Below are 27185 nucleotides of genomic sequence, written 5' to 3'. Positions count from 1 at the left end.
GAGAGGCTTGATGTTCTCATTTTATTTCCACACTTGCATTCTAGTCTTCTAATGCCATAACATAAAATGTGTATTCTACTCCAAAAAAAAAGTGTTAAACTTGATAGCACACTACTAAATTTTTTTTATTACCGATGCTGCTCGCGTGGTTCTTGAGTGCTACACATTGTAATAATGTATACTAAATTATAAATGTGTTTAGCAAGTCATGTAGGACAGTTATAATCTGATAATACCAGGAAGAATATTCCCTTCAAGGCAGTCCTCTTGAGTAAAGGAATTGGAGCTACCCTCAGCTCAAATCTGATAACCTCTCATTCCCCAGGCTCTATATGACTTCTATCAGTTTACTGCTTACCCACTAATAACACTAAGCAAAGGTTAGAAAAAAAAAAGAAAACTGTGTATAGAATTTCACATTTGATAAAAAGGAAAATTAACCTTGAAACATATTTTATTTAATATTTATAGAGCAATTTACATTTTCAAGACCATTTTATTGGTATCATTTTTAACTATTGCATGTTTTTGTAATTTATTTTTTAGCATACTCCATTTTTATTTAAAAAATTATCATTATAGTACAGCATTTTAAAAAAATTAGGAGCTAAACCCACATGGTTCAAACAGCACTGTTACAGTATGAAGTAAATTTTTCCTTGATACCAAGGGCATGCATGTATGTGTAATATATATAATTTATTTATTCCTGCATGACCCTTTCAGGTTCAGCACAGGTTTTGAATATAATACAATATTAACTGTGTATGTTCAAAATGGTGTAAAATACCAACAAATTGATGAGTAAGACATGTGCAACAGTTTGGTATATCTATTGTTGAAACATTTTGCCTACATGATAGGCTTTTTCAGTCAAATACAGAGAATGCATTGTAGGCTGTCTACAATACATTCTCCTTTGACTGTTGAAGACTACCACATAGGCAAAACGTTTCAACAATAAAAATACCAAACTGTTGCATACGGCTTGCTCATGAATTGTCTGGTAAACATGTAATAACAATGGTTGAGTTGTAGGACTTGTGTATAAAGGCCAGAAAAATTTATTATAATCATGGGGGAGCGCTAAACCTGTAGGATTATACAGCGCCTGGGGGGGGGGGGAATGGAAGGAATTCAGGGAACTGGAGTACAGATCCAATTCCCTAGATCAAGAGCCCTTCACCAGCATCAAGGACCCTCCCTTGAAGGGATTAAAATAATGTATAAAGTACTAAATTTTCAGCATTACTATTATATTCATGAAGGTGGTAAATCCATCAGTACTTTAATTCTTTGCAAGATTGATCAAACTTTTGAAAACTGAATTTCAGACACTGGGCATCTTGGTGCAGAAAACTCGCTTGTACTCGCATGACTAAACAAATAGTAAAAAAAAAAAAAAAAAAATTAATGGGTAAAAACAGGTAATTAAGTTGCATAAAAGAATTCTACATATATAACATTAGTGTTTGAAATTTTGCCATTTGTTACATTCATACAAATGATATTTTTATATGTGTGTACCTGTACTGTACAATTCTGTACTTATAAATATGAACATGCATTATATGTACCAAAGCCCATTTGTGTATCACCTGGCACTTGCTTTGTTATATGAAATTTATCTTTAGCATTTGGAGAGATGTAAATGAAAGGCATTGTTACTAGACTACTATAGAATGAGTTTCGTACAGTTTGTAAAGTATACAGGCATTTAGTGACAGCTCAATTTGGTCATGTTCAACATTGTGGCACTTGTGAATACCTAAATTTCATTAAGCTACATCATTTTTTTGGTATACTATAATCTTAGTCAAAATATTTTGGATTGATTTCCATAGACAATACAGCAGAATAGAAAAAATTATAATCTTAGAGCATATTACCAAATTAATTATTTTTTTTTAAGTGGGTAGATAAAATTATTTATGTGCTTGCATAACCAAATAATGGCAAAGAAGTGTATGTATGCACATAATGAATGTTAAATCTCAAAACAAAAAGTAAATTATGTAATATCTGGGTGTACAGTAAATAATTTGCTACTTAGTTTTTACTGTTACACATGCATTATATATTAATAGAGTATTTACGAATATAGTGCTCATTTTACTTTGGTTTAATCGGGTGATTATTGTAAACTTATAACATGGTACTTGACATTAAAAATATTTTCATATATGAATAAAAAATGTGTATTCTCCCACTAATGCATATTGCATGATTCTTCCACAGGGCATTGTTGAACTATTATACTTTGTTAGATTATATATATATATATATCGAGGGGTGTAATTGGTTATATATTTCTTATCCTTCAGAGCAGTGCTTGAATTGTATTAGTGCCAAAATTAAAAGTTCATGAGATGCAGCTTGCTATTACAGAATGAGCACAACAGTTATTGCATTATAATTTAAAAGGAAATGCAGTACTGCACTTCAAATCAGCTACAAGGTAAATAGTATCCCTACACTTTTGTACAGGAGGGTTGGGGAAGACTATTATCATGATTTAAACCACATTTGACATAAAAAAAAATTGGCAAGTTATATATCACATATAGTGATGTAGTCTTCACCCCAGTGTCATAAAAATTAATTTGAATAATAATTTTCTCCATGATCTTATTAAATGTTCCAGTGATAATGTAGATGATCCATCTAGGTTGTGAACTACACCTTGTTCAGGGATATGCTTTTGTTATTTATAACTGTTGAGGGCTTGTCAGTGTTCAACATTATCATCTCTGCTGGTATACGGTACATAGGTAGTTTGGGTAAATGGTCGATCTGTGGTCTAAAGCTTGATCACCCGCAGCAATAAATGTAATTGTTACAGTAAAAAGTTTATACAGAAAAATTTTTTATTTTGATCCTTCATACAGCATGGAATGACACTGATAAAGTTGACCAGGCACTCTTGTTCATCTTATAAAAGTATCTTAATGCCTTTCATTCATGGGGGGAACTCTGCAGGTTTGGAGCTTCTTCATGAAAGTAATGTATATTATCATAACTAAGTGCTAAACCCACATGGGTAATGTATAATACTATCAAATTAAAAAATATATATAACTTATAAATATTTAGTTCTAAACCCATGAGTCATATAATCCTTTGAGAATGGGAGTTCTTAAACTTTTGCAGGAGAGCAATGAGTCCCATATGGGAAGCAATTAGATTCAACCCAAACAGAGGATACGTCCAATGATTTGGAACAAGAGCCCCTAACCAACATAAAAGCACTTTTCATGAGAGGTAAGAATGGAAGATAATGAGTCTGATCCAAGAAAAAGATGATGGTTCTAATTCCTGGATCAATCCATTCTGAAATTTCTTGATCCTGGTAAGGGTTCCTCATTCCAAGAAATTGGACTTATCCTTCAGTTGCTTGGATTGAACCTCATTCCTCAGGTGCTATAAGACCCCTATGCCTCACCCACCAACTTCATTTGTAAATTACTAGTTATAAAGTGCAAAACTTGTATACCTCAATACACAGTACTGGGGTAAGATTATAATATCCTAATCCTCATTCATTTTAGACAAATTATTTTCTAGTCAATAATAGTAATTTAAATGTCTTTAAACTTGGATATCATTTATAAAATATATATTAGTGCTCAACACAGTATATTGCTGGTCTCCCTTCCATTATGCAACTGTTGTATAAAAACATAATGAATAGTGACTAAATTGAAAGCCAATAAGAATGTGGAAAAATGTGTACTATATATCTGGAGTTTACCTGGAGAGAGTTCCGGGGGTCAACGCCCCCGCGGCCCGGTCTGTGACCAGGATGCGACCCACACCAGTCGACTAACACCCAGGTACCCATTTTACTGATGGGGAACATAGACAACAGGTGGAAAGAAACACGTCCAATGTTTCTACTCTGGCTGGGAATCGAACCCAGGCCCTCACCGTGTGAAGTGAGAGCGTTAACCACCAGGCCACCAGAGCCCTATATGTTGGGTTCTTCTGTACAATATTTCAGTTCCGAGCTGCCAACACATTTCTCCACCCTGCACTTGTTAATGTTATTTGGATATTACTAAAGCACTATATTGTGGTTCCTAAGCAGCGCTTAGCACTTCTTTTTGATTATAATAATAATGTGGTTCCTAAGCACATGATAAAGTGAAGCAAAAATGCCTCATAGTGAGGCAGCTTTAGTTGTCTGAAGGCATTATGGTGTTAACAGCTTGTGATGCAAACAGCAGTCCACTAAGCTCTAAGATGGTTATGAGCATATTAAATATGCATGACTGTGGGGACCAAGATAATGCTTTAAAAGAGGAAATTGCCTTTGGATGGCCAATTATATTACATATACAATCACTGCTGTTGTATTACAACTTAAAAGAACAGTGGTCATGCTTTTAGCTCAAGAGTGGATTGAAGAATTTAAAGAGAGACAGACTACACCATGTTCAAATGATGGGTAGAGTGAGAATTGGCAAGTGCAAAAGTTTCAACTTAAGATCATTCAGCACTGAATGACCCATATGGAATGCAGACGAGAAAGATACATAATATACACTTTGAAAATCCTAGAGGGATTAGTACCAAACCTACACATGAAAATCACTCCCTACGAAAGCAAAAGATGCAACATTCCCCCAATGAAAAGCAGAGGCACTAAGAGACTAAGTGTCAGAGCCCCAAGACTGTTCAACTCCCTCCCAGCATACATAAGTGGGATTACCAATAGACCCCTGTCTTTCTTTAAGAAAGCGCTGGACAGACACCTAAAGTCAGTACCTGATCTGCCAGACTGGTTCGTACATCGGTTTACATGCGGCCAGCAGTAACAGTCTGGTTGATCAGACCCTTATCCACCATGAGGCCAGGCCACGGGGGCGTTGATCCCCGAAACTCATTCCAGAACATTTTTGTGAATACAAAAAAATCTAGATCATGGATGAAGGAAAGCACTAGTCCTAATGCCAACAAGATGATGCTCTTTTGGAAAAAAAATCCCTATTCAAAAATAAATAATATGCTTCTGGTTTCAAGGCAGCCAAAGACGAGTTGACCCTTGTCTGTGCCTCGATAGACTGATTAATCCAATTATAATCTACTATTCCCTCAATATGTCAGTGCTTAGAAGGAAAACCAACAAGCAGTTACCAATATTTTGGAAGAAACTATAGGTAAGAAGGCTGGGTCAACAAAATCCTCTTAAGAACTGTTTTGTCAATGCAGAGAAGACATGTTGAAGCCAGAAAAATTGGAGTTAAATCTTGCTTAGACAATGCTCTTACCTACAAGAATGCATCACTGATGCACACCCTAAAATCAAGGTAGCAGTCCTACCTCCAAACATGACCTCTCTTCAGAAGCCTTTGGGAAATAGTGGCAAGTGCTGCCTTCAAGACCTGCTAAATCACAATCACTTTCTGCTCCATTTTGGGAATAACTGATGATACAATATGAAAGCAAGTGCTGAGAAAGCTGCAGGGCTGCTTGATTAAAATTAACAAGTACCATAAAAATAAGCTAGAAAAAGTTGTTGCAAGAGGCAGTCTATCAAACAGCCCCACAACTCTCTGCACCTCTTCTATATATTTACTCTCCCAACCAAAACTTCTTGCCCTGCCCTCTGCAAGGGTGAGCCTTTAATCCACTACCCCAACCCAGATCCCTACCTCCTCCTTTATGACCACGCCACAGCACAGGTTAAGCAGTCAGCAAACCCTGACCACAACTTGAGCTGCAAAGACCTTACGAACAGGAGAAAGGACCAAGCCCTGGAATGTGCCAACACAATGTCCCGCGGCTGGGTCTAGCCCAAGCTCTAATCCTTCCTCTACCCCTCCGCTATCCCCACTTCCTCCCATCTCCTCAAGGCTCTTACCTGAGAATGACTGACTGAAGGATGTAAATATAACACTGTAATAATATCTATTTCTAAAAGTACATGTACAAGGTACACAGGCCTAGCTGACATCAATGACATACTATTATATAGAAAGCCCCTTGTTATGCACAGCATTTCGGGCAAATTAGGTAAATTTTGTCCCAGGATGCAACCCACATCAATCAACTAATCCCAAAGTACCCATTTTACTAAATGGGACAGCAGGTGTCTAATGGAAACATGTCCTATTGTTCTCGAGCTTTACTGGGGGATCGATCCTCTGGACCTCAGTGTGTGAGCCGAGCGTGCTAGTGATCAATACATGTTTCTGTATCAGCACCCACAGACTCATCACTGAATGATTGTGAATGTTGCTATGCATTTTAAATTTTTCAAACTCATCACTAGCACTGAAATTATTAACCACACTGCTACCTCACCTGCCTTACCATTTTTTTTATAGTACACTTCTTACAGTGCAATGTAATTTAGTTTTATATGGAGTAGACAACAAAGCTAACATAAGGCATAGGTCAAATGACCAACAGATCCACTGAGCAGGTCATCATATGACCAAGAAAAATTGGCCTATTTTTTCTGATGAAAAAAAATTTTTCCCTACTTGTTAAGTCCTGTAACACATGGCCTTCTGAATAGTCACCATGAGATTGGAGGTCACTCCAAACAAAGAACTTTGCTGTATCCTCCAAGAGCTTACTGTGAGTGTAGGTAAGTCTAGCAGTAGAGGCAGCTTTTGCATGCTCTACAGTTTCTATAAATTTCTTACATTTTTAAGATGGTATAGACTAGCAATTTTACCTAATTTCTTGGCAGCCTCACCATAGCATATAAGATATTCATTGGTGGTTAGTGTGATTCCTTGACTATTATTCTTCACACTACAAGTCATTTTGGAACTAACGTTGGCCAAGGTGAAACCTTAGGAAGACACTGATACCAAGACAAAACACAGAAGTCTAACTGGCTTACCATATAATAATGGCTGTGTAGCCCATAGTCTCCCCAAAAGATGACACTGTGCTATCCTGGGATTACATGCATTCTCTTCTTTGCACCAAGAGTGAAAAAAAAACAGTTGCTAGGGTATAGTAAGTTATTCAGCACAATCATTTCCTAATGTATCCTTGGTAGCTACATGAGATAACACTAACCAAAAACTTACTGACTTAACCCTATATTTTACAAGTCATTGACAAATAAGCCTAGCTTATATTAATTTTTTCATACTAAAAAAATTATATTATCAGAATTACACACATTTCTTCAATGGGCAATAGTATTAACTGAAGATAGAATGACTATAGATATACTATTAGGTACAGTTAAGCTATATGTATGTTATTATAGCGTGTAAACTTGAACAAGGTTAGGCTAGCCTGTTAATTAGTTTAGATGCAAAGAAAAAGAATACATTCCAGTTCATTTACAGGAATATTAACCCATAAAATATGACTTGGGGAAAAATCTAATACAGTGGAACCTCAAAAATCGAACGTATCACATATCGAACGTTTCGAAAATAGGACCATTTTTTCGGACAAACTGTGTCCCTATTATCAAATGCGCCCCTATTTTCGGACCGCCGGGTACGGGACCTGTCTGCCGCAGGCACCGTGAGCAGTCTAGCTTTGTTTATGCTTGAGTGAACACTAACCTGCGCTCTCATTCACGCATTTTACGATTATTTCTGCCAGGATTTATGGGAAAAACAAGTCGACCATCGGTTCTATCCTGTCAAAGGAAGCTGATGTTGCAAAAGGTGTTAATATAGGGAGTGGATGAGGTGCCTTCTTCAAAGATTAAGGAGATTTGTGCCAAGTGGAATGATGTCCAAATGTTTGTGCAGAAGTAACACCCTGAGCAAGCTGAAACAAGCCATCTTTGCAAGAAGTTCAGTGACAGAACCATGTCCCATTTTAGGGAAATGTTAAAGAGGCGCCAGAAACAGAGAACTGTGGACAGTTATTTTGTGAGACAGGGGTCCAGTGACTCTCAAGCTGGTCCTAGTGGCATTAAAAGACAGAGAAGGGAAGTAACCCCAGAGAGGGCTTTACCTGAAGTCCTCATGGAGGGGGGATTCTCCTTCCAAACACTAACCCCAACTCCCTCTCTCCTCCTCCCTATCTTCCAGATGCCATCACCAATCTTCAATAATGGTAAGTAAAAATGTTATTTTATATATACAGTGGACCCCCAGTTAACGATTTTAATCCGTGCAAGAGGGGTAATTGTTATGCGAAATAATCGTTATGTGAATGAATTTTCCCCATAAGAAATAATGGAAATAAAATTAATCCGTGCAAGACACCCAAAAGTATGAAAAAAAAATTTTTTTACCACATGAAATGTTAATTTTAATACACACAAACTGAAAAAGGCATGCACACTTACATGACACTTACTTTTATTGAAGATCTGGTGATGATTGATGGGATGGGAGGAGGGGAGAGAGAGTGTTAGTGTTTAGAAGGGGAATCCCCTTCCATTAAGACTTGAGGTGGCAAGTCCTTTTCTGGGGTTACTTCCCTTCTTCTTTTAATGCCACTAGGGCCAGCTTCAGAGTCACTGGACTTCTTTCGCACAAGATATCTGTCCATAGTGGCCTGTACCTCTCGTTCCTTTATGACTTGCCTAAAGTGTTTCACAACATTGTCAGTGTAATAATCACCAGCACGGCTTGCAATAGCTGTGTGAGGGTGATTTTCATCCATGAAGGTTTGCAATTCAAGCCACTTTGCACAGATTTCCTTAATCTTTGTAGTAGGCAACTTCTTCAATTTCTCTCTCCCCTCCTCTGAACCAGTTTCCCCAGGTCTGGCCTCTTGCTCTTGAAGTTGATCTATCAGCTCATCAGTGGTTAGTTCTTCATTGTCCTCCTCCACCAACTCTTCCACATCCTCCCCACTAACCTCCAACCCCAAGGACTTTCCCAATGCCACAATGGATTCCTCAAGTGGCATAATCATCTCAGGGTTAGCCTCAAACCCTTCAAAATCCCTTTTGTCTACACATTCTGGCCACAGTTTCTTCCAAGCAGAGTTCAAGGTCTTCTTAGTCACTCCCTCCCAAGCCTTACCTATAAGGTTTACACAATTGAGGATATTAAAGTGATCTCTCCAAAACTCTCTTAGAGTCAGTTGAGTTTCTGAGGTCACTACAAAGCACCTTTCAAACAGAGCTTTTGTGTACAGTTTTTTGAAGTTTGCAATAACCTGCTGGTCCATGGGCTGCAGGAGAGGAGTGGTATTAGGAGGCAAAAACTTCACCTTAATGAAGCTCATGTCCCCATAAAGTCGCTCTGCCACGTCTGTAGGATGACCAGGGGCATTGTCTAACACCAGGAGGCACTTAAGTTCTAATTTCTTTTCAGTTAGGTAATCTTTCACATTGGGGGCAAATGCATGGTGTAACCAGTTATAGAAAAAGTCCCTAGTGACCCATGCCTTACTGTTTGCCCTCCACAGCACACACAAATTATCCTTGAGGACATTCTTTTGCCTGAACGCTCTGGGAGTTTCAGAGTGATACACTAATAAAGGCTTCACTTTGCAATCACCAGTAGCATTGGCACACATGAGAAGAGTAAGCCTGTCTTTCATAGGCTTATGTCCTGGGAGTGCCTTTTCCTCCTGAGTAATGTAGGTCCTGCTTGGCATTTTCTTCCAGAACAGGCCTGTTTCATCACAATTAAACACTTGTTCAGGTTTCAGTCCTTCACTGTCTATGTACTCCTTGAATTCCTGCACATATTTTTCAGCCGCTTTGTGGTCCGAACTGGCAGCCTCACCATGCCTTATCACACTATGGATGCCACTACGCTTCTTAAATCTCTCAAACCAACCTTTGCTGGCCTTAAATTCACTCACATCATCACTAGTTGCAGGCATTTTTTTAATTAAATCCTCATGCAACTTCCTAGCCTTTTCACATATGATCGCTTGAGAGACGCTATCTCCTGCTAGCTGTTTTTCATTTATCCACACCAATAAGAGTCTCTCAACATCTTCCATCACTTGCGATCTTTGTTTCGAAAACACAGTTAAACCTTTGGCAAGAACAGCTTCTTTGATTGTCTTTCTGGTGCCCACAATAGTAGCGATGGTTGATTGGGGTTTCTTGTACAGCTTGACTAGGTCGGCTATACGCACTCCACTTTCATACTTATCAATGATCTCTTTCTTCATTTCTATTGTAATTCTCACCCTTATTGGTGTAGGGTTGGCACTAGAAGCTTTCTTGGGGCCCATGGTCACTTATTTTCCAGAAACAGCACCGAAAACACTGTAATAATACGAAATATTCCGAGTGTATGCTTGGATGTTACCGCGGAGGCTGGCTGGTAAACAATGGCACGGGCGGCACATGTGAGGCTGGCTGAGGGCGCACATTGGACGCGTCTCGGACGAAAATCGGTGAGCGGGTTTTTAATCGGTATGCGCGGCAAAAAATTTTGCGATTAAAGCAAGCGGTATGCGGATTAATCGCTATGTGATGCCATCGTTATGCGGGGGTCCACTGTATATTGCTATACATAATTAATGTTGTGTTAATGTTGCAGTTTAAAAACTGTAGTGTAAAGCACCCTTCTGGCAAGACAGTGATGGAGTGAATGATGGTGAAAGTTTTTCTTTTTCAGGCCACCCTGCCTTGGTGGGAATTGGCCAGTGTGATAATAAATAACATAATTAAAAACTATAGTATTTGTTGTATGTAAAACTGTAATTAATCTCTATAAAATGTATTTTTTGTGTGAATATTTTTGGGTTTCTGGAACAGATTAATTGTATTTCCATTATTTCTTATGGGAAATATTGCTTCGAATTTAGAACTAGCTCCTGGAACGGATTAAGTTCGATTTTTGAGGTTCCACTGTAAAGACAATGTATCCATATTTAACCCTTTCAGTGTCGTGACCCATGTTCACAAACTTTCTCCCAGGGTCGAAGAATTTAAAATAAATAAATTATTTTATCTTGTGAAATGATAAGAGAAACTTTTTCCGAAGGTAATGAAACCAAAAGTACAAAACTTCATGGAAAACATATGGAATTATGGTCTTACAAAGTTAGCAGTCTCAGCAATATTTATGCATCAGTAATTTTGTCCACTTTATGCTCTATTTTTGGTCAATTCCATTGTTCCAGTCAATCAAACTTACAGTTATGTCACTAGTATTCCTTTATTCTATTGAATGGGTACAAGAAACTGCCCATTTACCTGTTTCAACTATCCAATACAGTTATCAGGAATTGGTAATTTGGACAATTTCACACAAAATTCAACAATTGGAATTTGAAAACAGGGTCCAGAATAAACAATGTAGTAATTTCTAGCACTAAATCAACATTTCCTCATGTCTCCAGGTCACTCTTATATGTATTACATTAGCTTCTCATTTGGAATATTCATTCAAAATAAAAAGCAAGTGTAATATATTTACAATAACACAGACTACTGTATAAATAACATCAGTGCTTTCCTAAATGCGTACATATTAGACTGGCCAGCTGGAGGCGTACTGTGCACTCCGGAATATGTATTGGCAAAAATCGAACATTACAGTTATTTTGAGCTCAATTTCAAGCCACTTTCAGTCCTGAAACTAATCAAAATCATCTCTATTTCTGTAATATATCTTTCATTCTATCAAATGAGACCGAGAATACAACCATACAAAAATACACTGCAAAGTCGTTGTTTTAAACCAAACACACAGTTGCATTTTATTTTCTCATGCACTGCATGCTGCAGGATTATTTTTTATATGGTGCACTCTTACCACATAGACCCCTTCTCTCATATCTAGGCCCAAATTTACTGCTCACAGCTTACTTGAGTGAGCTGAGCTCATGGCATCATACTACGGGATCGACACTGCTTCGAACCTGAGATACAACGGGACCAATACTGAAAGGGTTAAATGATGAAAACACCTCATTCCATTCTTAAATCTTATAATTTCAATGCACAGCTTTACGTAGGAGCTAACTTTGATAATGGGTCTAAGACAGTGACCAGACCAGCAAATGATGACACACTTCCCAGGAGCCCTACCATTCCAGGAGACAGTTTCGTGTGACCGAGGCTAGTTAAAGGAATCCATATATCACAAAAATTCTTTAAACTATCCCAAAACACATCTCTATGGCCCTCAGCAAAAGCTACGACTGGTCTAGTAGCTGGGATGCAATCATACATAGTTTTTATAATAGGGAAAGTTTTGTATAAGCAAGGCTCTGGAGTTCGGCAACGAACCTGCTTTTGAGCAATCTGAAAAATTTCATAAACATCCCTGATCAAATTTAGAATGATAGATCCCAGCCAAAACTTATTGGAATAATCTGACCATTTTGCTTTGTTGATATCGTAAAGCCCAACTCGGCCAATCCAGATGATGTGGTCAACTAGTAGGTAAAAGGTCTGGTAGATTCTAGAGAGTGTGAGTGTGACTCGCAGGACTAAATCTGGAAGAAGGCGAGTGCGCAGTGCTCCGTGTAGAGTTTCAAGACTTTTTCCAAGGCGTAGCACTGTTGAAAAGTAGTCAGCATAAATAAGTCATCAGAATTTTGCACAGGAAAGATTAATGTGATACAGAGAATATTTGAAGTAAAAATGTAACTACACAAAAGTATATACTCTGATAATGAGGTTTAGTGGCAGAGAGCCCCACAAGTTGTTTGTCCCGAGGCCTCAATAGTACTTAATACAGCACTGCACATGACAGTCCACCCATGGAGAACCACCTCTCCAAGACTGACAGGTACATCCTCTGATGTTGTCATGAACCATTAAGGTAAAAGCTGAGAAAACTATGAGCTGTTTTCAGGTACAGGAGGACCCCACTTTACAGCACTTCACTTCATGGCATTTCATTAATGCAGTGTTTTTCAATTATACCCATTCTTCACTTATTCAGACTTCCTATAATAAATATATTCACCACTCACTATAAGCTAAGAACAAAAATATTTTAAGCTAAGTAATGTGTGTACCGTATATTCACTTTTTAGGCCTAGCTCTACTGCTCACTTAATGTATGATAGTGTAAACATGTTATCAGTCTTTCATATGCATTTGAAAGTGAAAAAAAGGCTATGTTTCACTTTAGAGCAATTTTCACTTTACAGCAGTACCCCAGAACATAACCTGCTGTATAAGTGGGGCCTGTTTGTAATTGCAATACGAGGAAACCTGCAACTCCCTATTTCCCCTCATCAGGAAACTGTGCCTACTTCTGGAGCTGCAGCTCACTGAGAGGCAGTATACTTCTTTGGTAGGACTGAAATAAATGGAAGGCTGTGCTGATCCTACCAAATCAATCTGCTGGCCAACAGAAGCAAGCACTAGATTCTTCCAGCCCTGTAGCTGTTACAAGGTACCAAATTGTTATTTATGTATCAAAGTACATATCTCTAATTGGTTTCCATAGTGGGTGGAGAGATGGAAAGATGAGAAGTGACAAGTGTATCACTGAACTCTTAAACAACCCTAGAGGCAAACTCCTGCATTCATGAAACTGAACCATCAGTATAGTACCTAACCTGGAGGCAGTTTAGAATACATAGTAATAAGATTGATCTTTTCTTGTTTATATGTTTCTTAGTTACATTCATGGGAGAAGCACTAAACCAGTAAGTCACAATGCTTGGAGGAATGGAATGCAATCAGGTTAGATCTGAGGAGAAGATAGGTTCAATTTCCTTAAGAGCCTCTCACCAGTATCAGGGCACAGGAGAATACTGTACTGTTCTCTATGATTACTGGACAGCAAACTATTACTAAACTTCAAAATGGTATAAAATACCAACAGGTTGTTAGATAAGACATATATGCAACTGTTGCATATGTGTCTTACCTAACAACATTAACTAAACTCTTGACATCCCAAAAATACAACAATTGTTTAGTAACTGCAAAAACTGATAAAAACAGTATCCTTGGTTTTTCTAATTCACCTCTTCTCTATGCCTGCAGAAACATACCCCTATGTCCCAGCTACTATTAGAATTTATTTTTCTGTCCTGACGTATGGGAAAAATTCTTTGTGCTGCTGAGGATGCTACGGTTAACTGCAAATTTGCCTGAGCACTTACGACATCAAATCTGGGACTCTTCCCTGTTTATTATTGCATTTCAAACTTAACAGTGACCTTCTCTTAGTGTAACAGGATAGAACTCCTAAAACCAAAATACAAAATTAAGCCCACTTCTTAGTACCAGTTTATCAACTATGGCGCTTTCCTTTAAGCATGAACACTGAACTGATGCTAATAAACAATGTTAATACTTTTTCATTATATATGATTTGTAAAACAATATTTGGAACAAGCATGAAACTTTTTTTAATAAAATATTTTTTAAACTATGAAGGGATTCAAGAAGACTGATTAGTTGGACTTGAATCCCAGAGGTGGGCAGTACAGAGCCTGCATTCTGAATGAGAGGGAGGGTTATGGCAATTTGGAAGATCATTTGAACTGTGATTTCTGAACAAATGGTGGTGAATGTTTTCTTTTTTTTTTCATTTTATAGTTTTTAGGGTGTTAGTCACCCTACCTCAGTGGAAGATTGCTGGTGTGTTCAAGGACTATAAAAGGCAGATTATTAATTCACCATCTGGCAGCTTATCTACTGCATCAAAACAAGGATACACAAAAATTTTTCCAACCATCACAGCCTTTCAAGCATAAAGCTTTAGGGGAATTATTTGCTAGACAGACAAGCATCAGCCTTTGGCTTTACTTTTATTTTGTCTTTTTTTATAAACACTGTTTCCTCTTTCAAGGCATGGGGGATCTTGTTCTAATTTTTTTTTTTTTTTTTTCAACAAGTCGGCCGTTTCCCACCGAGGCAGGGTGACCCAAAAAAAAAGAAAGAAAATCCCCAAAAAGAAAATACTTTCATCATCATTCAACACTTTCACCACACTCGCACATTATCACTGTTTTTGCAGAGGTGCTCAGAATACAACAGTCTAGAAGCATACACATATAAAGATACACAACATATCCCTCCAAACTGCCAATATCCCAAACCCCTCCTTTAAAGTGCAGGCATTGTACTTCCCATTTCCAGGACTCAAGTCCGACTATATGAAAATAACCGGTTTCCCTGAATCCCTTCACTAAATATTACCCTGCTCACACTCCAACAGATCGTCAGGTCCCAAGTACCATTCGTCTCCATTCACTCCTATCTAACACGCTCACGCACGCTTGCTGGAAGTCCAAGCCCCTTGCCCACAAAACTTCCTTTACCCCCTCTCTCCAACCCTTTCGAGGACGACCCCTACCCCGCCTTCCTTCCCCTATAGATTTATATGCTTTCCATGTCATTCTACTTTGATCCATTCTCTCTAAATGACCAAACCACCTCAACAACCCCTCTTCTGCCCTCTGACTAATACTTTTATTAACTCCACACCTTCTCCTAATTTCCACACTCCGAATTTTCTGCATAATATTTACACCACACATTGCCCTTAAACAGGACATCTCCACTGCCTCCAACCGTCTCCTCGCTGCTGCATTTACCACCCAAGCTTCACACCCATATAAGAGTGTTGGTACTACTATACTTTCATACATTCCCTTCTTTGCCTCCATAGATAACGTTTTTTGACTCCACATATACCTCAATGCACCACTCACCTTTTTTCCCTCATCAATTCTATGATTAACCTCATCCTTCATAAATCCATCCGCCGACACGTCAACTCCCAAGTATCTGAAAACATTCACTTCTTCCATACTCCTCTTCCCCAATTTGATATCCAATTTTTCTTTATCTAAATCATTTGACACCCTCATCACCTTACTCTTTTCTATGTTCACTTTCAACTTTCTACCTTTACACACATTCCCAAACTCATCCACTAACCTTTGCAATTTTTCTTTAGAATCTCCCATAAGCACAGTATCATCAGCAAAAAGTAACTGTGTCAATTCCCATTTTGAATTTGATTCCCCAAAATTTAATCCCACCCCTCTCCCTAACACCCTAGCATTTACTTCCTTTACAACCCTATCTATAAATATATTAAACAACCATGGTGACATTACACATCCCTGTCTAAGACCTACTTTTACCGGGAAGTAGTCTCCCTCTCTTCTACACACCCTAACCTGAGCCTCACTATCCTCATAAAAACTCTTTACAGCATTTAATAACTTACCACCTATTCCATATACTTGCAACATCTGCCACATTGCTCCTCTATCCACTCTATCATATGCCTTTTCTAAATCCATAAATGCAATAAAAACTTCCCTACCTTTATCTAAATACTGTTCACATATATGCTTCAATGTAAACACTTGATCTACACATCCCCTACCCACTCTGAAACCTCCTTGCTCATCCGCAATCCTACATTCTGTCTTACCTCTAATTCTTTCAATTATAACCCTACCGTACACTTTTCCTGGTATACTCAGTAAGCTTATTCCTCTATAATTTTTACAGTCTCTTTTGTCCCCTTTCCCTTTATATAAAGGGACTATACATGCTCTCCGCCAATCCCTAGGTACCTTCCCCTCTTTCATACATTTATTAAACAAAAGTACCAACCACTCCAACACTATATCCCCCCCTGCTTTTAACATTTCTGTCATGATCTCATCAGTTCCAGCTGCTTTACCCCCTTTCATTTTACGTAATGCCTCACGTACCTCCCCCACACTTACATTCTGCTCTTCTTCACTCCTAAAAGATGGTATACCTCCCTGACCAGTGCATGAAATTACTGCCTCTGTTTCTTCCTTAACATTTAAAAGTTCCTCAAAATATTCTCGCCATCTACCTAATACCTCCATCTCCCCATCTACTAACTCCCCTACTCTGTTTTTAACTGACAAATCCATATTTTCCCTAGGCTTTCTTAACTTGTTTAACTCACTCCAAAATTTTTTCTTATTTTCATTAAAATTTCTTGACAGTGCCTCTCCCACTCTATCATCTGCTCTCCTTTTGTGCTCTCTCACCACTCTCTTTACCTTTCTTTTACTCTCCATATACTCTGCTCTTCTTATAACACTTCTGCTTTGTAAAAACCTCTCATAAGCTACCTTTTTCTCTTTTATCACACCCTTTACTTCATCATTCCACCAATCACTCCTCTTGGTTCCTTCCCCCACCCTCCTATAACCACAAACTTCTGCCCCACATTCTAATACTGCATTTTTAAAACTATTCCAACCCTCTTCAACCCCCCCACTACTCATCTTTGCACTAGCCCACCTTTCTGCCAATAGTCGCTTATATCTCACCCGAACTTCCTCCTCCCTTAGTTTATACACTTTCACCTCCCTCTTACTTGTTGTTGCCACCTTCCTCTTTTCCCATCTTCCTCTTACTCTAACTGTAGCTACAACTAAATAATGATCCGATATATCAGTTGCCCCTCTATAAACATGTACATCCTGGAGCCTACCCATCAACCTTTTATCCACCAATACATAATCTAATAAACTACTTTCATTACGTGCTACATCATACCTTGTATATTTATTTATCCTCTTTTTCATAAAATATGTATTACTTATTACCAAATTTCTTTCTACACATAGCTCAATTAAAGGCTCCCCATTTACATTTACCCCTGGCACCCCAAATTTACCTACTACTCCCTCCATAACATTTTTACCCACTTTAGCATTGAAATCCCCAACCACCATTACTCTCACACTTGATTCAAAACTCCCCACGCATTCACTCAACATTTCCCAAAATCTCTCTCTCTCCTCTACACTTCTCTCTTCCCCAGGTGCATACACGCTTATTATAACCCACTTTTCACATCCAATCTTTATTTTACTCCACATAATCCTTGAATTAATACATTTATAGTCCCTCTTTTCCTGCCATAGCTTATCCTTCAACATTATTGCTACTCCTTCTTTAGCTCTAACTCTATTTGAAACCCCTGACCTAATCCCATTTATTCCTCTCCACTGAAACTCTCCCACCCCCTTCAGCTTTGTTTCACTTAAAGCCAGGACATCCAGCTTCTTCTCATTCATAACATCCACAATCATCTCTTTCTTATCATCTGCACAACATCCACGCACATTCAGACTTCCCACTTTGACAATTTTCTTCTTATTCTTTTTAGTAATCTTTACAGGAAAAGGGGTTACTAGCCCATTGTTCCCGGCATTTTAGTTGACTTTTACAACACGCATGGCTTACGGAGGAAAGATTCTTATTCCACTTCCCCATGGATATAAAAGGAAAATTAATAAGACCAAGAACTATTAAGATAAAATCAAAGAAAACTCAGATGAGTGTGTATAAATAAATGTGTACATGTATGTGTAGTGTGACCTAAGTGTAAGTAGAAGTAGCAAGACATGCCTGTAATCTTGCATATTTATGAGACAGACAAAAGACATCAGCAATCCTACCATCATGTAAAACAATCACAGGCTTTCGTTTTACACTCACTTGGCAGGACGGTAGTACCTCCCTGGGTGGTTGCTGTCTACCAACCTACTAATATAATCCAAAATACAACACTAAGCTTGTATTCTCTCCTGATTTCAGATTTCTCCTCCCCTCCTCATTTATTTCACTAAAATACAGTGGACCCCCGGTTAACGAACTTTTTTCTTTCCAGTAGTATGTTCAGGTGCCAGTACTGACCGAATTTTTTCCCATAAGGAATATTGTGAAGTAGATTAGTCCATTTCAGACCCCTAAACATACACGTACAAACGCACTTACATAAATACACTTACATAATTGGTCGCATTTGGAGGTGATCGTTAAGCGGGGGTCCACTGTACTTTACAAAACACTTCTATCATTCTTACTCAAACTTTCTATTCAAATGTGCAAACTAGCTACGTAGTCCATATTTTGTTAACCCCTTTTGTGAAATTAAAACCTTTCCATATAACACACGTTAAAAGTTTATACTACCACTTATTAAGATTAGCAAAGAATTTTTATGGTAGTAAATCTATAAATAATACAAAAAGGCCTCAAAAATTTTGGGAGTGCGATATCATATGATATTTTTACTTCACTTTTTTACACCGACCATTTGCCAACAAGAAACATCTCAAGAAGGAAATACATTCACAATCATTCAGTCCCTAGCTGTCTTTCTAGAAGTGCATGGACATCACAATTCAAAAGATACACCAAACTCAAACCTTTTCATCCATCCCATACCTGCATGTGCAACTATACTTTACTGAAGTTTAGATAAGCAATATATACAAAGACACACTTAAAAAGTAGGTTTGGTCTTGGGTACTGAGGAGGTTGATGTTGCTGGGCATTGTATGCTAGCACAAGAAAGCATGTCATTAAATCTGGTCATTAAATCCTCTACTTTTACTAACCGCAATCTGAGTGAATTTACAATGTAAGGTGTATGATCAAAAACCTGTTAACAATGCTGTACTCACACTTTCTAAAAGACGAAAAGGCACTCTCCAAGATCTTGAGACGAGCCACTGCATCTCGGAGGTTTTCCCTTCTCTCTAAGTTGTGCCATACAAAGCGACTTAAATACTGAATTAGCCTAGAAGAAAAGACAATTTAATTATGTTAATACCATTTATTATAGTATTAAAAAATGTTAATAAACAACCTTAGTGTAGTTTACATGTAATAAAATATGGTTAAGCACAAAGAAAGCCACTAATAACCATCCACGGAGGTACTACCATTCTGCCAAATGAGTGAAATGAAAACCTGCAATTGTTTTACACAATGTTTGGATTCTGGTGTCTTTTCTTTGTCTCAAACACACAAGATAACATGTACACCTTGCTACTTCTACTTATACCTAGGTCACTCTGCACATGCATGTACACATACATGTATACACACATCTGATTTTTCTTCTGTTTTCTTAACAACTCTTGTTCTTATTTATTTCTCTTCATCTCCATGTAGAAGTGGAGAAGAATCCTTCCTCTCAGCCATGAGTACCATAAGTGGCAGCTAAAATACCGAGAGCAAGGGGCTAGTAACCCTTTCTCCTGTATTAATCACTAAATATAAAAAGAACTTTCTATTTTTTCAGGTCATCCTGGTTCAGTGGAAGATGGCTGGTGTTGATAAACAAAATATTCAATACATTTCCCTTGCATAGGGAAGAATAATTCATTCATTCATTTCCAAACACTCGAACGAGTTTTGTTTGACACTGACATAAAACTAGATTGAATGCTAAAATGCAATATACAGTAGGCATCATAAATATGTACACACACAAACTGATCACACAGAAAACGAGACTGCTCACCATAATCTACTGTTTTAAATATATAATAGTGGAATATACATGTACTGTATATGTCTTTCTCACCTAAACTAGCATTTTGTAGGATTACCGTTCCTCTTGATGTGCTCCTTAAGTCTCCTAAGCCCTGATAAGGCTAACTTTTGCAGGATAGAAAAATCAATATCTTCCCACTACTGAATGGCACTAAAGATTTTGAGGTTAAAAAACATGTCCATACCATGAGGCTTATGCTTAACAAGTTTCCAAATGTTTTCTATGGTATTAAGTCCAGGGAGTTTCCAGGCCAGTCATTAAAGTATGAAAATCTCACAATAAGTTAGCTAATTCTTTATGTCTTTAACAGCATGGGAAGGAATACAATTTTCCATACAAAATTTGTTGTGGCTCTTGAATCTATCAAGCAAACAGTCTGCTAAAGGAGTACCAGTACTTATGGGTATAGTACATACTATTTATGATGCCTGCTGTACACACTGTAAATTACTTTCTTTTTATAAAATACAAAAATTCTTAATTCAATCTTGCAATAAGATCTATTTGTTACCTGAAAATCTTGTCCTTTCCTGCTGTAGTGGAGTTCAGCCTGATCCAAGTGTCCATGGCTCACACTACTGAAACTACAACTTAAGATTTATGATCATGAAAATTTAACATTGTGAAAAGTCTTATTTAAAATATCAAAGCATTTAATAACTAAACATGGTTCACCTGATCTTTTTGACTTACTTCTATGACTTCTTACAAAGTTGCAAGTTTTATAACTGGTCATACTGTTGTATATGGCCACATAATTTCAAAGGAATACTACTGTATATGGGCAATCCTTAACATACAAATGAGATGTGTTCCTGGTTTCTCAACTTGAGAACTGTTTGTATAGGAAATAATAATTAAAAGGAGGGCCATGTTAAACACCTGTACATGTTCATACCTAAGCTATAATGCTTTCTTGGACACAGGTCTCCCCTAATGACTGATACACTCCACAAACATGTACGGTAAGTAGATTTTTGTTAAGGAAGATATTTCCCCTTCAAACTATTGCATAATCAGAGAAGTGAAACTGGAAAAAATACTGAATATACATTTCTTATTAACACTGTCCCATATTAATATGAAAGGGCATATATACACCAACTGTGCACACAGACATTACAATATATGAACCCCAAAACTAAGCCTATCCCATCCAACCCCCCCCCCACACACACACACAAAAAAAAAAAAAATGCCATACAGAAGTACATGTAGAACTCGCACTAACAATGTTTGTTTGCTGGCTTGAGTACTTCAAGAATGAGTGGTGGAGTTCCATGTTACTTGACAACCCAACACAACTACTGAAGAAAGGAAATGAAGGAGGCAGAGAGTGAAAATACATAAATGGGGGATCATGTGCCTCCTCATCTGAGCAATCAGTTGTGGGAAGATGATTAACACTAGGAGTTACATCTCTTGTAGAGGGACCCACAGTACTGTAGCCGCAAAATACTTTTACTCTGGTTGTCTTAAATGTAGGACTAAATCTAAAATGTACATAGAATGATGGCTGCAAAGCTTGACTTGTTTTTTTCACTTACGGTACTATTTCAATACAACAGAGTGATGACCTCTGCACTAAGGTTTATGCTGTATCTTAGCAATTTAAACGTGTCACATTAGTTTGACTGGCAAGAGCCAGTGACATTTATTTTCATGCAGATGAAAACTACAGTAACAGTAATGTAATGAATAGTTTGTCCTTAACCCTTTCAGGGTTTCGGCCACACTAGTACGGCTTACGTGCCAGGGTCCTTGACGTACTAGTACGTACTCATAAATTCTAGTGCCTTCAAATCTAGTCCCCTCAAGGAAGGTTCTTTGATGTTGGTGAGGGGCTCTTGATTTAGGGAATTGGATCTGTGCTCCAGTTCCCCAAATTAAGCCTGAATGCCTTCCACATCCCCCCCCAGGCGCTGTATAATCCTCTGGGTTTAGCGCTTCCCCCTTGATTATAATAATAATAATAATTCAAATCTAGTGAGAGAAAGCTGGTAAGCCTACATATGAAAGAATGGGTGTATGTGGTCATTGTGCACAGTATAAAACAAAATCCTGCAGCACACAGTGCTTAATGAGAAAAAAAAACTTTGACCGTGTTTTTGGATTAAAACAGCAACTTTGCACTGTATTTTCGTATGGTATTTATTGTTGTATTCTAGTTTTCCTGGTCTCATTTGATAGAATGGAAGACATATTACAGAAATTGAGATGATTTTGACTGGTTTTACAATGAAAAGCACCTTGAAATTGAGCTCAAAGTAGCAGAAATGTTCTATTTTTACCAAAGTTCAAAAGTAAACAAATCATGCTAAGCGTCCAATACACTTCAACTGGTGAGTCTAATATTCTTTCACAAGTGTGCCGATATTATTTATACCATTTCTACACTAATGCAGTAGTCTGCATAACAGTAAATCTTCTAGTTTTTGTGAGAATAAAAATTCAAAATGGAAAGCAAAAGAATGTAAGAGGGGCATGAGGACGTGACTAATGAACAGAGGAAATGTTATTTTAGTGCCAGGAATGTCTTTCTTGTTTATTCTGGACCCTATTTGGAAATAGGCATCTTTTGAAATTTGTGTGAAATTGGCAAAATTGCTAAATTCTGACCACTGTATTGCATAGTTGAAATCGGTAAATGGGTAGTTTCTTGTACTCATTCGATAGAAAAAATGGAGCTCTAGTGAAATAGATATGATTTTTGTCGACTAGTACACTGAAATTGGCTGAAAATAGGGCTCAAAGTGGGTAAAATCGCAGATGCGTAAACATCGTCGAGACTGCTAACTTCATGAGAGCATAATTCCGTAAGTTTTCCATCAAATTCCATACTTTTGGTGTCATTATGATCGGGAAAAGATTCTCTATCTTTTCATAAGAAAAAATAATTTTTTTTTTTTGAAATTTGGGGGACCCTGAGAACAAGTCTCTGAGATGGCCTGTGGACCCTGAAAGGGTTAAAGGACTGTGTTAAATAAGCTGACATTAAGCAGGGAAGTGATCTATACTGTGTTTTTAATCCTAAAACACTTTTTTTTTTATCACACTAACCATCTCCCACCAAAGTACTGGAGGGCCCTGCTGTATTATGCTTTGCTTTATGGCAGTTTGCTAATGTGAACATTTCAAATTACACCCAAAAATTAATTTATGTATAAGGATCCTAATTCGCTATTACGGTGTCCGCGTGCCACCTGTTCACTCTGTTGCTTTATATCCTCCGTGAGTTCTGTCTCTCTCCTGATTATGTCTGGAAGCTTTCCAAAGTTTCAATTGTTTTAAAGTTATTACATCATAAGCCTCTTACTTTAAATAAACTCTGAGGAGAAAGTGTTGCAGGAAATTTAAAGTGCTACACCAGTGAACACTAATTTATAAGAAAACATGATAACCTTATTGCTAATGTGGAAAAAACTTTTAGCGGTGTGGATTGAAGATTAAAGTAGTCACAACGTGCCTTTAAGCCAAACCATTATCCAGGCCAAGACTCTAATTCTCTTCAATACTATGAAGGCTGAGAGAGGTAAGGAAGCTGCTGAAGATAAATTTGAAACTAGCATAGGCTGGTTTCATCTCCTGATTTCCTACAATATATACTACTTACCTCTCACCCTACATTAAGGCCAAAAATTCACTTTACAGCAGTATCCTGGAACCTAACCTGCCGTAAAAACGGGGCCCTCCTGTGGTAACCCAAATAAAGAAATGCATTCACCATCATTTTGTTCAATAACTGTCTTGGCAGAAGTATGCAAACATCACAATTCAAATGACCCAATGAACTGCAACATTCCCACCCTGCCTTCCGAGTGCAGGCACTGTATTTCTCATCTCCAGGACTTCCTGAATCCCTTTCTGGAGTCCAACAGCATATCCATTTATTCATATCCTGAGCATGGTAAATTACGTGTCAGTCTCCTTATAGCCATCACCCAAGTTAACCTAAATGTAAATATAGTACCTGGGTGTTAGTTTCATTCTAATTATTGTTCAATACTCTGCTAGGGATACCTAGATAAAAGCCATGGGCTTTGTATCCCAGATACAGTATGTTTATACCAAATGGTTATAACTAATCCTATATGCAAATTATAATTTTCCATAAGGTTAGGAAAAGTAAATCTATTTCATGCCAAGTATACTAGGGGAGGGTAATTTAATGCTGTAGGGTATGTTAGATTGAATAAACCAAGTTGTAAGAAAGTGAACATAAGATGTACAGTATATTTAAAACAAAATAAGATACTAATTTTGTAATTTTTGTTAATTTATAATGAAGTTGTTAATGCTAGACATTATATAATATTTTTAGAACTCGACTAAATTTGAGTAACTGCAGCATATCTGTGTTGTCAAACCATTTCACCTGCTTAGTATGCTTCTTCTGTTGAATACTGAGGCAACTTACATACTGGCAACAGAAGCAGAGGAGAGGTAAATATAAGGTGATAAATCTTCCAGCCTTGAATAAGTAATTTTGAGGTGGGTCCCTCAGCATTATTTTTTTTTTTTTTTTTTTTTTTTTTTTACACAAATCAGTTTCACAGGCTGTTATCCTACTTCAGCTCATTTCAAAGTCCAGCCCCTATCCAAGATATACATATACTACCACCCCCAGGATGCAACCCACAATAGTCAACTAACACCTAGATACCTGCATACTATTAGTTAAACAGGGACAGCAGGTGTAAGGAAACATGCTTAATGCTTCCACCCGTGCTGGGGATCAAACCACGGACACTCAGTATGTAAGTCGAGTGCACTGCCTACCAAGCCACAGGAGAAGTGTTCAGCTCCATACACTATCAAGGCTATGTAGCCAAACACTTAACATGACTGTACGACTGATCACCTCATATTTACCATTCCATTCCTTCTACTATCTCCATTATTTAAACCACCTCTGTATTCAACTGAAGGAGCCTGCTGAGCATGTGAAATATTTCAACAATAAAGATACTAGACACTTATGCAACATATGGGAATCTTTATTCAGGAAACGTTTCACCACACAGTGACTTCATCAGTCCAATACAAAGTAGAAAGTTGTAAGGAGAGGAGGAGTTTGAGGTAATCAGTCCCTCAGCCTGGAGTCGATGTGTTCAGTCCATCTACAAGATTGATGGACTGATGAAGTCACTGTGTGGTGAAACGCTTCCTGAATAAAGATTCCCATATGTTGCATAAGTGTCTCAATCTTCAACTTGTCGGTTTTTCAAACTATTCATCATAATAAAGATACTAGACTATTGCACATGTCTCTTACTCATCTATTTGTTATAAGAATAATAATAATAATATAATAATATCTTTATTTACTACAAGTACATGTACAAGGTATACAGTCCTAGCTGACATCAGTGACATACTACTATGCAGAGCATTTCGGGCAAATTAAATCAGTTTTTGTCCCAGGATGCGACCCACGGTACCGTGATCGAGATACGTTCAGAGCACTTTGACCGTGTTAGTCACTCTGGGCTTACAGTAATAAAAAAAATAAATACACACGTAATAAAAACAACGAAAATTTAATAAAAGCTAGCAACATTAGCACTCAACACAAACAAATGCTATCATACCAGGTTAAAATAATCAGTATCAGTTAAAATCCTACTTAAATTATTAATGTCAAAAGACCACTAAAACTTTCCAAGATCTCTGGAGTATACCAATTAATTATAGGTGTATTTCTACATGAAGGGCAACAAAATTCTGATCCACAATAATGACTACTTATGCATGAATCTTTATATTAAAATAAAGGCTGAAGATAAAATTTAAACTGCAAGTTTGACAAAAAAAAATAATACTAATACTGATTTCCAAAGTCTAGAGAGGCTATACAGATTATTATTAACAAGGGCAAATAAAACCCATTAGAGTACTGGGTTATCTTTGACTTTATTAGTTTATACTAAGTTAAAGCATTACTTATCGCCTCTGTATTTAATTAAGCTATCAAAGTTTAATTAGTTACAGTTACACACAAGTACACATACAATGGTAGTCATATTACCTGTCATATACTGTAGTCAATTATGTAGAATTTAAACTAGGATAACCCAATAAAGTCAAACAAGGCGACTTGTTTAAATTAAGGTCCTCGAATAAGTACATAAATTTATATAGGCACAGGTACACACAGGTACAATTATCAATTTATCATAGTGTAAATTACCTTGGATAACCAGTGTGTAATAACCTCAATAAACATCTATATAACTACCTCGCCAAAGACGTCCACTAATTTATTTATTTAAATATGCGAAATCACTTAACGTAGTTACGAGGGATTAATTACAAGTTATAGTAGTATATAACTAACCTGTGGTGAGGTGTAGCCAGTGTTGTTGTGAGGAAGCAACAGTCTGAATGAACACTACTGACAACACAAACCACTGATAACTAACCTTAACTATTGGAAAATAACGAAAACTAAAGAACTCAGCGTAAACTAAAGAAAAGATAATCATCATGACCAATACATAACTGCATCTATCTATACTATTATTTATTATTATAATCATAACTAAACATTAAACTCATAAGTGTCATACAGCGCTACTGTAGTAATTTAATTATTATTTGGTCCCCTGTGCAACAGAAGATATGATAATCACTTTAATGAATATATAATTTCTATAATGTAGTATGTGTTAGTAATTAAACTACGCTATATCATTATAAACATGTAAATATTTTATTACCGCTATAATTTGCTTAACTACCAAGATTACAAAGGTACATAATAGGTCCAGTTATATGCCTCTGTAATCACTACTTCCCACAGGATGGCTGGGAGGTGTATAATAAACCTATTAACTTACACCATTTTGGCAAAACCTGATAAACAAAAACAAATACATATATCAAAAATGGTCATTAAACTGGCTTATATCTAAATAACAATTACAGTACGATAAATAAAATGAACTGAAACACAGGAGACGGTCTCGCCCTGGAAACTCAACTTCCATTGACCCTTTAACTCCA

General features: G+C 37.3%; 1 protein-coding gene across 3 annotated transcripts; it reads right to left on the bottom strand.

Moving 5' to 3' along the window:
* Positions 1-10908: 10908 nt before the first annotated feature.
* Pex11ab (peroxin 11) lies at positions 10909-26643 on the bottom strand. Of its 3 annotated transcripts, none has more exons than XM_053774050.2 (5): positions 26518-26566; positions 21412-21487; positions 20692-20764; positions 19303-19418; positions 10909-12414 (listed from the first exon to the last, which is right to left on the bottom strand). In XM_053774050.2, the coding sequence occupies exons 3-5, from the start codon at positions 20745-20747 to the stop codon at positions 11861-11863; spliced, it is 726 nt and encodes a 241-aa protein (XP_053630025.1). In that variant the 5' UTR covers positions 20748-20764; positions 21412-21487; positions 26518-26566; the 3' UTR covers positions 10909-11860. The 3 variants fall into 3 exon arrangements, with proteins under 3 accessions (XP_053630025.1, XP_053630026.1, XP_053630024.1); XM_053774051.2 differs by having other exon boundaries at positions 21412-21484; positions 26518-26546; XM_053774049.2 differs by lacking the exon at positions 21412-21487 and having other exon boundaries at positions 26518-26643.
* Between the last annotated feature and the right edge of the window lie 542 nt (positions 26644-27185).

The sequence above is a fragment of the Cherax quadricarinatus genome, chromosome 7 (genome assembly GCF_038502225.1).
Source record: "Cherax quadricarinatus isolate ZL_2023a chromosome 7, ASM3850222v1, whole genome shotgun sequence".
In the NCBI taxonomy this organism is placed as follows: Eukaryota; Metazoa; Arthropoda; class Malacostraca; order Decapoda; family Parastacidae; genus Cherax; species Cherax quadricarinatus.
Note: the sequence above shows the minus strand (reverse complement) of the source record. Positions and strands in the feature narration are given on the sequence as shown.

What these genes read in the sequence shown, in the direction of transcription:
- Pex11ab (XM_053774049.2), bottom strand. Translation starts at nt 20,747, where the DNA reads ATGGACACTTGGATCAGGCTGAACTCCACTACAGCAGGAAAGGACAAG. An exon ending in GGAAAGGACAAGATTTTCAG is followed by an intron (nt 19,419 to 20,691) that starts GTAACAAATAGA and finishes CTTTTCTTCTAG; the next exon opens with GCTAATTCAGTATTTAAGTC. An exon ending in CTTTTCGTCTTTTAGAAAGT is followed by an intron (nt 12,415 to 19,302) that starts GTGAGTACAGCA and finishes ACTTTTCAACAG; the next exon opens with TGCTACGCCTTGGAAAAAGT.